Source organism: Martes martes (assembly GCF_963455335.1).
Source record: "Martes martes genome assembly, chromosome: 7".
In the NCBI taxonomy this organism is placed as follows: domain Eukaryota; kingdom Metazoa; phylum Chordata; class Mammalia; order Carnivora; family Mustelidae; genus Martes; species Martes martes.
Genome location: NC_137894.1, coordinates 26711227 through 26723564, shown reverse-complemented (window position 1 = coordinate 26723564; position 12338 = coordinate 26711227). Strand labels below are relative to the sequence as shown.

At 37.7% G+C, this 12338-nt stretch overlaps 1 protein-coding gene across 2 annotated transcripts in view; it reads right to left on the bottom strand.

Annotated features, from left to right (window-relative positions):
* The window catches only part of NIPA1 (NIPA magnesium transporter 1), a gene marked incomplete at its 3' end in the record, with an annotated part of 93026 nt that overhangs the window by 13100 nt on the left and 67588 nt on the right, over nt 1-12338 (bottom strand). The window contains exon 5 of one of the 2 annotated variants that reach the window (XM_080809540.1): nt 10719-10977. In XM_080809540.1, the coding sequence (XP_080665666.1) occupies nt 10719-10977 (259 nt within the window). Of the gene's footprint in view, nt 1-10342; nt 10978-12338 lie in introns of those variants that run through there. The other variant, XM_080809539.1, reaches the window with a different exon arrangement.

The window sequence follows — 12338 nt, the reverse complement described above, 5'->3', positions numbered from 1 at the left end:
ACTCCTGCAGCTGGCTTGCTCTCTCTCTAAAAAGAAGTAGATAAATCTTTTTTTTTTTTTTTTAAGTAATAAAATGGACAAAGAGGACTCATTTTTAAGAAGGCGGGTGGGGAAAGGGGAGGATATGTGGGGGCGAATAACAATCCAGATCAGGAGTGAGACCTGTTAATAATATCTCAGTTATAGGTGCCAAGGTCCTTTGGGTATGCTGTTCCAGTTTCTGAGTAGATACAAAAACACTAGAAATGTAAATCATATTAGGTGGGAATATTTTTAAGTGAATGCTTGTTGAACCAGAAAATAACAAATATAGTTTGCTTTTCAGACTAATTAGAGTAGGCACCAACCTCCAGTTTCATTATAGGTGACCGTGCACCTACTTACTTACTTACTTACTTATTGCAGTTACTAATTTAAAAGCTTTTAATCTGTGAGCTTGGTAACCAGCCAACCTTGCATTTCGAACTGGCTCAGAGGACTTTTTTTGCTTAATTCTTTGGTCTCAGCCAAATTCTAGCTAGATTACATAGTCAAATAAGGAATTACATTAAATATTGAAAGATGGTTGGCATGTTGGTCTCTGATGCTATAGTAAATTGATGAAAAATGGCTACATTTCTCTACCCATCCATGTGTCCACACATCTTGCAGAGTTACTTTGCAGTTCCACCCCATCCTGATTCTGCCTTGGCCTTGGGATTGGTTTTGGCCAAGAAAATGTGGTGGTTCCCAGCTAAATTATGCTAAGAAACCTGGACTATTTTGCTGGAGGAGACTACATAGAATAGCCTACTTGCAAAGATACCCAGATGAAGCATACTATGTCTAGACACCAGAGATTGATCCAACAACAGACTGATTTGATTGGTTGAGGTCCACAAATGTGCACTGTTGATCCACAGACATATGAAAAAGACTAAATGATTGTTGTTCTAAGCCACCAGTTTTGATAGAGATGGTATGCAGCAATAATTAACAAGCGCCATCAGATACATGTAAGAGGCAGATGATTGCAATGAAAGTAGTGGTTAGTTTGTATGAACAAGAATGCTTAGAAACTGGGCATCTTGGTGGCTCAGTTGGTTAAGCGTCTGCCTTTGGCTTGGGTCATGATGGGGTTCTGGGAAGGAGTCCTTTGTCAGGCTCTCTGCTCAGCAGGCAGCCTGCTTCTCCCTCCCTCTCTCAAATAGATAGACCCTTTTTTAAAAAAAAAAAAAAGATTTATTTATTTATTTATTTGACAGACAGAGATCACAAGTAGGCAGAGAGGCAGGCAAGGAGAGAGGAAGGGAAGCAGGCTCTCTGCTGAGCAGAGAGCCTGATGCGGGGCTCAATCCCAGGACCCCAGGATAATGACCTGAGCTGAAGGCAGAGGCTTTAACCCACTGAGCCACTCAGGCGCCCCTCAAATAGATAGACTCTTGAAAAAAAGAAAATGCTTACAAATTATGTTAACCTAAGGAATTTGCTTGCGGGTCTTTTCTGCCAGTATTCTAATCATCCCGGCAAAGCCCTGTCTCATCTAATCAGCTTTCTTTGTTGTAGCTCACAGTCTCCTCTCACATTTATTAGGACCTCCCACTTGACACTTAAGAGTCACATTACACAGTACATTGTTTTTATAAGTGTATATAATATACCTGCTAACATTATGTACGCTCCTTAAATGTCCAGACCACTTCTCCAGCACACGATATTACACAACTTACATAGTGTTCAAGCATTGACCATAAATATTTTTACATTTTTAAAAATCCATTTCCTTTACATATACTGCTGTTGGGATTATAAAACAGTGCCCTTGGAAAACAGTTTGGCAGTTCCTTTAAAAGTTAAACATATATCAACCATATAACCCAGCTTTTCTATTCCTATTTACCCGAGAGAAATGAAAGCATATATCCATTAAAAGACTTGTAAATGAACATTCAATAGCAGCTTTATTTGTAATGTCTAAAAAAAATGGAAACAACTCAAATGTCCAATAACAAAGCAAATGTGGTATATCCATATAATAGAATACCACTGAACAATAAAAGGAATGAACTGTCGATACATGCTATAACATGGCTAATTCTCAAAATAATTTTGGTAAGTGAAAGAAGCCAGGCCGAAAGTATATAATAAACAATTATATGCTTCTATAAAATTCTAGGAAATGGAAGGTAATATGTAGCAACAGAAAGTAGATGGTTGGGAGTAAAGGAGACAGTAAGAGCAGAAGGATTACAATGGGGCAAAAAGAAACTTTGAGGTGATGGATTTGAGGTGATGGAGTTTGACTCATGGTGATGCTTTCATCCTATAATATCATACAACATGTACTAAAACCTAACAAATGTATATTTTACATATGTGCAGTTTAGAGTATATTGATTACACCTCAATAAAACTGTGAAAATCTGTTATAGAAGTATAAGCAAGACTTCTTTAATAAAGTGTTTTTAAAAATCATGTAAATCAAATAGTTTCTCATATAAATTGTTCTTTAGTTGCTCTTCTATGTTTTGGTTTTGTTACCACAGAGGCCAGCCAGGAGCATAACAGCAGAATAGATTATTATTTTTTCTTTAGCTCAACTCCCTATCACTAAATTTGCCTTTTGTCCTTCCAAAGTAGATAGTGGCATTTTACGTATGTATGTATGTATGTATGTATTTAATTTATTTTTTTAAAGTTTTTATTCAACTTCCAGTTAATTAACATACAGCGTAATATTAGTTTCAGATGTACAAATAGTGATTCAATACTTCTACACATCACTATGTGCTCATCACAATAAGGGCCCTCCTTAATCCCCATCACCTATTTAACCCATCTCCTCCCCCACCACCCACTTCCCCTCTTGTATCTCTTGTATTTTAAAAGTTTAGTATTATATAAATGTTTTCCAATTAATATTATTAAGTTTACTCAAGACCACAGATGACTTGGAAATGTAGTAGGGCATTTTCCAAAACATTTGTTGGGAGGAGAGAGGAAATTTCTATGAAAAAGACAGTAATAACTTGAAGTAAATTTAGGTCGAGTACTAGGATGTTCATTAAAAGCCAGGGATTGGCTTTTAATAATTGCCTCATTTAACAAAATGGTGAGTGGATATGGTAGGCAGAATTATGCCCTACCTCCTAAAGATGTCCACAGTCCTAACCTTCAGAACATGTGACTGATACCTTACAGGCAAAAGGAACTTTGCAGGCGTCATTAAATTAAGGGTCTCAAGATGGGGAGATAATCCTTGATGTCTAAGTCGGTCCAAAATAATCACAAGGGTCTTTGTAAGAAGGAGGCAGAAGTGTCAGAGTCAGAGAATGAGATATGAATGGAAGAAGGGTCAGAGAGGTACAACATTGCTGGCTTTGAAGATGGAGAAAGGAGAATGGACCAAAGAATGTGCAAGGCCTCTACTGAAAAAGGCAGAGAACAGATTCTCACTAAGAGCTTCCAGGAGGAATATAATCTTGCCCACACCTTGATTTTAGCCCAGTTAAATTTGTGTTGGATTTTTGACCTTTGGAGCTGTAAAATAGTAAATTTGTGTTCTTTTAAGCCAAAAAGTTGGTGGTAATTTGTTGGAGCAACAATAGAAAACCAATACAGTGAATAAGCATATCAAATTAGAGTAAGGAGGACACTAAGATCCCCCAAACATCATCATTAAAAATAAAAGGATTCCATTTTATAGACAGGTAACTATGGTTTGAATTCTTCTCCGTCTTCTGTCCCTTCACCTCAGTTATTTCATATGGATTTGTTGTGTTACTTGACTGACATCCCTGCTATCCTGTTTGCCATGGTGCAATTCCAATCCCAACTTTCAAATTTTCTCAGCTGAAATTACTCCTTCCCTTCTCAACTGCTAATACAGATAAAAAATATCTTTTTACTTATTTCTTGACTGTGCCTCAGCTCTCCAACATAAAAAACCTTTATGAAACTACCACATGGGGTTGGAAATACAGTGTACCAGTGTGATTACCATTACAACAAAGTTGCAAAAAAATGTCATGCCTCAGGGTCATCAGACAGGGACATGATTTAGCAACAGAGGAACTAGAACATAAGCTCTTTAGAGGGCAGGGAGCATGCCTGATTTTATATAACCCTCAGAACTAGGTGCAGAGCTACTAGCTACTACTGTTCTTGGCTAGAAGCTAGAACTAACAGTTCTGTGCTAGTAACCAACCAGGGCAGGTCTTTGTAGAATTTGGCACTTATCCATTTCACAACCCCAAAAACCTGTGTGGAAAGGGGTATCCATAGAAACATTTGATGGTTTTTCCCAATTTCTATATAGTTATACTTTGATCAAAATATAAGTAATTAGAGGTGCCTGTCTGGCTCAGCTGATGGTGCATGCAACTCTTGTTCATGGGGTTTAAGTTGGAGCCCTACACTGGGCATAGAGATTAAGTAAAAATAAAGTCCATCTTATGGGGTGCCTGGGTGGCTCAGTTGGTTAATAATAATCCTGAAGTCCTCAGATCAAGTCCCACATCGGGCTCCCTGCTCAGCAGGGAGTCTGCTTCTCCCTCTAACCCTCCCCTGTCTCATGCTGTCTCTCTTATTCTCTCTCTTTCAAATAAATAAATAAAATATTTTAAAAATAAATACATAAATAAAATCTGTTTTTAAAAGTGTGAGTAATTAAATCCTTTTGGACAGAGCCTCAAAAATACATATTTTTGTTCAAATAAAACTTTTTTCCTTTTTTTATTGGGGGGGGGGGCAAAAGAAGTGAGAGAATTAAGCAGGTTCCACACCCAGAGTGGAGACTCGATCTCATGACCCTGAGATCATGACCTGACCCGAAATGAGACTGAGCCACCCAGGCATCCAATATTTTTCCACTTAATAAAGTGACTTACAGGACACTAATAAAGATTAAGAACAAGATTTCCGATGACCCTTATAGTTTTAAAATATGTTATGATTCTCTAATTTTCCACGTGCTTAAAATATGATAAAATGTCATGTTCTACACTCCCAAACATGTAAAATGCATTAACATGTTAAAATATAGCTGCTTTTCTTTAATACCATCATTTCATTTGATCAGAAGGTAATCACTAGATGATAAATTCCTTCACATATCATGGATTTGCTCCCTAAGATATGCACAGGTAGACATTTTCTATATCATGATGGGGACCTGGGCTATTTGTTTCTATAAAGAAAATGGGAAACATTTAATTGAGGAATTTATTAGGATGATATGGAACCTGAGACTGCATGAACATTTCAAGTAGTGGGTAAAAAAAAAAAGTAACGAGTGTTCAGCTAGAAATAAGTTATTTTATTTTAAAACACATACAGATTAATAAATATTATTGGAAAACTTAATAAATAGCCTTTCATATTTACATAAGGCAATTACAACATGCTGTGACTACTTCTATAAAGCAAAATATAAGCAAGTCTTAGCTATTGACAAATGTGTGTATGTATGCTAATTGGAAGCTCCCCTGATACATTTACAGGAAAAAAAACTTATGCAATCAATCAACATGTTACATTTTTTTTTTAATCTAGTCATCTCCTTCACGGTTATATTCCATTTTACAAGAAAGAAATGTTTATCATTTAAAAAGGCAAAAACACTCAGGAATGCTACTGAAAAACAGTACTCTTAAATTATTCCAAAGTGCAAAAACACTGACATGGGAGTGGGGGTCAAATTATCATATTTTGACAAATAAAAGAAAGAGTCTGAACTTTTCAACGTGACCTTTTGGCACTAGTGGTTTGGGAGCTCCTGACATTTACCTGGTATCAGGTAGTTCATGGTCAGGGTTGAGTTGCTTGGAAGCAGGAAGTTCAGCATCATTCATTATAAATCTAACACAAAAGAATCGATCTGGTTCACAGGTCACTGAATCTCCTGCAGAACATAAACCTATGCAGAATGTCAGAAAATCTCATCACACCAACAGAATGTGATCTTTCAGTGCAGCTTTTTAAAGTTCCTGTTTAATTTCCGTAATTTATAATAGAATATAAAAAACCCTTCCTTTTAAAACAAAAAAAGGAAAATTAAAGCTTCATGGAATCGTGCAAACTTTACACCCAGCACTTCCTTTGCTTACTCAGTGCTTGAAGCTGCAAGTCAGTAACACAGTCCTGAGCAAACAGGATGCCCAGCGCAAGCTGAGCTTCCGCTGCATCACTCCAGGGCAATCCTGCACAGAACACTCTTGTCTGAAGTTATCAACACACGCTGAAAGTGTGAGCGCTCTAAAACAGGTGATTTGGAGAACCATCTCACCCCTTTAGAGGTAGAGAAACTGAGGCACAGAAAGGTTAAGTGACTCACCTAGAGTTGCACAATTCAAGGAAAAATAGAGAAAAGAACAAATAAATCCTTCTCCCTGGCTCATGCTCTGGGCCCTAGACTATGCTTCTTATCACATTGGGTACATTTGAAATAGATTTATTTACATGATCATTGTTCTACTGAGTATCAATTTTTTACTAGACAACATTTTTTGATGTAACATAAAGTTACATTTTCTTAAAATATAATTCTCTTGTTGCATTGAGAAATGTGAGAAATGTATATGAAAATAAACAGGTAGTGATACCGGGCCAAATTCTCATTCTCATTCCTCTAATTCTTAATCTTTTCAAGTATATGATGGAGGTATAAGAATCTGGCCAGATGTGAAAAATCACCTCAAAGCTAAAGGACAGACCCTTAAAATTCATCACCAGTACAACTGTGAGGTGGAAATGAGGAATACAGAAAATTGAGGTATTTTATATGATAAACCGTTTCATGGTGTGTGACTGGTGTGTAACTAGATCTTTTCTCTTTCCAACTCAAGTTAACAGACCTCTAGCTATGAATATGAGTAAAACATATGAAAACTAACATGGACATGTCCTTGGGAAGAAGGTCAATGCTAAGTTGTTAATGTTACATTTTTGGTCCCTGAGAAGGCGGAACACCAAGATTCCATCTAATCCTGCTTGATGGGTGAACTACTTCCTTGGTGTCTCAAACACAGTGAGAAGGACAACTCCTTCAGACCACTGGAACCAATCAGACAGTTGTGAACAGACCTAAACTAAAGCATTTTTCTCTCTCTGGTTTCCTACTCTGTACAAGAGGCCTAAATCAGGATCAAGTAGGCATCAGAAAAGAGCAATGGGCACGGCTCTGTAAACGATCGGAGCACTTTCTCCCCTTTTCTAGATTAGTTGAGCAGCTTGGAAAAGAGAGGTATCATCTTCCAACAAGAACTACGCAGCTCATCAACATCTTGGTCTCCATGGACCAAAGTGTTTGTCCATACCTGGGAGATCCTGCATCTCAGTGCTTTATAAATGTCTAGGAACTAGCTTCTAGAAGTGAGCACAGTATTTACAAAGAGAGGAGCTGTCAAGGAAGGAGGAGGGGGAGGGGTAACTGCTCATGTTAATAGTGTTCTCTTCCATCAGACATGAAACCCCCAAAAAAAGAACAAAACCCAACCTACTATAGCTGGAATGAACTTCTGGAAATAAAACTGAGTATAACTAATTGGCTTGAAAAGTAGAAATTGAAAGAATATTTCTTATTGCTGAACCAAAAGCAGGAAAGTATATTTCACTAACATTCTAGTATGAAAATATCATAGTGACATTCTTGTGGTATGTGTGGCAAGGAGAGAATGCCCTTCCTCTTATGAACCTTCTCTACAGACATGGAATGGTCCTCCCAAACAGCAAAATGCCCAGGGTGGTCTCAGTGCTAACCCCGAATGAGCAAAACAAGAAAGCAATCTTTTTAAATGTAAAGATTCAGATAAGAAAACAAAGCACTGACTGAATAGTAGAGGAGAGAAATGGCTTATTTAAGTATCTATCCAGAATAAATTTGCAAAATGTGATCAGAAACATAAGATTTTAGAGGAGGCTTGAAAACAAATAGACAGTAGGTATTTTTTTCTTACTTTATCAGAGATAAAACCCAAGGAATAGTATAATAATGGAAATGTTTCATATGTATTTACTTTTGGAGAGACCAATGAGACCCATTCCCATTCTAGGCCCTCCCCTAAAACTCTCACTTTGAGGCTTTTTTCTTTGCAATTCCAAACAAATTATGAAAATGTGAATTTGTAAAAATAATAATAATAATAATTTCAAGTCAAGTTATATGCTCTATGTCAAACTTGAAAATTAGGTTATTAAACTGCTGGTCATGTCAATTATTTGAGGCTAGAGTCACACACTTGAAATACAATCATAAGAACTTTGTTTACTGGAAGGAAAGCTGTGCATCCTACCAAAATAGTCTGCTAAAACTAGGAGAGTCTAACTGTTCCAGAACAAGTCACCCTGAAGAAGAGACCCGCTATTACTACTTTCAGATTTTGTTATACTCTAAAAAATCATAGGGGTAATCATCCAGAAAATATCACCTCTGAATACCCATGGTGTAACTGTGAATTAAAATATAATGAGAAACACTAATAAATGAATTTAAACTAATCTTCACCTGTAAATTATAACAAAATAAATAATTTCCATAAGACACATGAACTTTCTCAGTATACTTGTGTTATCACATGTATTCTTTTAATATCTCAAACTCCTTATCTAGGAAACTATTTTTATGCCTAAAAGTATACTGATACAACTACATGACATTTTCCAAAGTTCAGTTCAATAAATTAAGGCTTGCATTCCTAAAAATACCACGTAATAAAAAAACCTTCAAGAGCTGATAAAAAGAGTGAGGGACTTTTGAATATTATTAACTATCAGTGAATATAAGATGTAAAAAATTTTAAAACAATTTTGTTGCTGCTCTTAGTTCATTAAGCCCTGACAACCCACAATCATCAGATGTACTTTTAATTCATAAAGGTGTTCTTCACTTTATGTTAAACTATCATCATTTCATTTAGCTTTTTCGTTCAACACTCTGGGGAACAATTTCTTTGGTCTTTAGAAATGTTCTTTTTGCCTGAAAAAAATATTTTTTTTTCCCTTAGTGAGTAACTTCAATTGGGTATTATTAAATTTGATATTCTAGTTCTAAAACTCTACCTTACCCAATCCCATCTTCCAACTTGACACAGTTCCCTATTTAGATAAAACACTGCATATGAAGTATATTATATCTTAATGAAATAATTTGCATCACTTTGTGCTTTGCTCCCATTTAATATACATACAAGGTGACTATAAACAGACGAATGATCTGTTTGACCTGAATACTGGCATAGTTAGTGGCTATTTTGCACTTCAGAAGCTTAATGAGAGGTTGGGTGAACTGTAGGGTGCTCTGCCATCTCAAACAATAGGGAGATGGATATGTTAATTGTTTTCATTTTTGCTAGAAATTCTTTTGAAAACTTACTATATGTGTTCCAATTTGCAGAAATTAGACTGAGCTTCACTGTGTCCTTTAATCTGTTCCTGTATTATAGGGAACTTGATATATATGCTATTAAACAGTTACTCTCTCATCTAACAGCATTATTATCAAGTTAAATAATTTATTTCTTCTGAATGGCCACTGAAAGAGAACATGGATATATGTGATACTGGGTCCCAGGTGCATAGGCTGAATGCAAATAAAATCTTATGCTATTTAAGTCAATTGTCTTTAACTGGATAATAACTACATGCTAAAAGGATCAATTTGCTCTTATGTGTCTTTTGCCTTGACTTTCTTCCAACAAATGAATATACTGTTATTTCTAAATGCTTTACATATTTATATTTTGAATAGTGAAATATTAAAGTATAATCAAAGAGTTATTCTAATCTAAGAGAACATACACATAGTAATCATCAAATTAAGCGAAGAGTTCAAGTGATAAAGGCACTGAAATTGATTTGAGCTATTGAAAGTTATCCTGTGAATGGAACTCTGTATCATGTTCATGTATTCTCTCTCTATTTTCAATTAAAATGTCTTGGAGTAGGGGGTGGGAAAGTCAGCTCATTAGAGGATTAAAAAAAATTAAATGTATATACTTCTCATTTGGATGAGGTACCTGAATGTTATACATGCTTAATGTAAAATAACACAACTACAGACACATTTACTGTATAGTCATACTTCAAGACAACAATTTCTCCCCTTTCCAAAGTAATCTTCTAAATAAGAATATCTGCTCCCTGCAAAGACTAATCAGAAAGAGCCCATCTTTATTTTCTATTAAATAATGTTAAAATATTTTAAAAGGAAAGAGTATTCATGAAAGCTTCCAGGTTAATGGCAATGAACATAAGATTCCTCTCATCAGAGAGAGATGATACCCAGGCAACCATTTAGCAACTTCAGACTGCAAAGGGCTGGGCCCCCACCCTGGTGCTGAGTGATGCTCCCCACTGTCCATCAGACCACCCATTAATATGCAAGCAACTTTAATACCATTGATTAGGGTCTCTTCCACTTCACATCAAATGAGAGCCAGAAACCACATTCATTTCCTATTTCTTGAGCCACCCAAACCCCTGTTGCATCCTAGTCTGTTTTCATATTAGATTTGTTCATCTCCCCAAGGTTGAAATTGAACTCTTTGAACACCTGTATAAGGACAATCCCAACAGAGACAGTGGTGAACCCACAGGCCATACCCAAGAAGTCCACCAGGCCCACGTTGCTCCATTCCCGAAAGAGGATGGCCGAGGCTAGCAGGACAAGGGTGGTGAACACGACGTAGTAGATGGCCCCAAACACAGAGGAGTCGAAGCACTCAAGCGCCTTGTTGATGTACCTGAACTGGACGATGATGCTGCAACCGAGCACAGCCAGAAGCACCAGGCACAGGCAGAGGGCCCGCTGACTGGATGGGTTGTTGTGGAAGATGTCTTGGGCCGCCAGCCCGATGCCCTTGGTGGAAGGCACGGTGAAACTCCCTAGCAAGGAGCAGATACTGATGTAGACCATGATGTTGGTGGGCCCATGGGCTGGTGCAATCCAAAAGATGAGCAGCAGCAGCATGAGCAGCACGATGCACAGGTAGCCCACAAACACTGGAAAACAGACGATTTTACTTTAGAGTAAATTCAACAAAACCTAGGCAGACGGTGCTCCTGTGTGCGTGGCCAGAGTGGGAGGTTTCCTAAGGAACATGTGAAAAAAACTGTAGGAGTATTTGTGGCTGTTGCAGTGATCAAAGGCTACATACAGTAGATAAAGGCCATGGAGCCTAGGATGTGGAGATAGTTTCACAGAACCAAAAATCATCCCATCCTCCTCACAACTTCTGATTGTCTCCTTGGACTTGTAAGTGAAAAATACCCTTAAAATTACCACATCCTAGGGGCGCCTGGGTGGCTCAGTGGGTTAAGCCTCTGCCTTCAGCTCAGGTCATGATCTCAGGGTCCTGGGATCGAGCTCCACATCGGGCTCTCTGCTCGGCGGGGAGCCTGCTTCCCCCTCTCTCTCTGCCTGCCTCTCTGCATACTTGTGATTTCTGTCAAATAAATAAATAAAATATTTTTTAAAAAGTACCACAGTCTAGAACCCAGTTTATGTATAAAACAAAATAATTTCTGCATATATTTAATAAGCACTGCATTTTTCAGAACTTCATCAAGAGTTATTCTCTGTTTCAGAGGATTCCACTGCTGATGGCAATATCTGCTGAGTGTTTTAGTTAATAGCATGACACCCCCTATGCGTCTGTATTTGTAGCTGCCAGGGTGTCAGCAACTCCACATGGCATGGGGTCTGCTGGCTTTAGTATGTCTTCTATAGTCATACCTGAGCATTCTATTTTATTATAAAGTACCAACCTGTGATTTCTCCTTCATATTAGTTAGGGCATCATACTGAAAATCTGCTTTGAAATTACAAGAACAAAGAGGTTGTAATTTCCACTTCAATCTGAGATTGTAAAGGAGGTACTAGGAGCTGGGCCTGACAGGGATAGGAACAGCATGGCCATGCACAGACAGGCTATGGGAGTCCCCTATCATACAAAGGTAAGAAAAAGGAACTATGGAGCTCTATTCTGGGGGAGGATCCAAGAAGATGACCTTAAAATTTCTTCTCAGGCAATTATTTGACAAAAAAATTCCTTCTGGGGGCGCCTGGGTGGCTCAGTTGGTTAAGCAACTGCCTTCGGCTCAGATCATGATTTCAGGGTCCTGGGATCGAGCCCCACGTCGGGCTCCCTGCTCAGTGGAGAGCCCGCTTCTCTCTCTCTCTCCCTCTGCCTGCTGCTCTACTTAGATGTGCTCTCTCTGTCAAATAAATAAATAAAATCTTCTTTAAAAAATTCATTCTGGTTTTCCACCCTTAGAAAAAAATTTTTAAAAACTAGAAACCTCGGGCGCCTGGGTGGCTCAGTGGGTTGAGCCTCTGCCTTTGGCTCAAGCCATGATCTCAG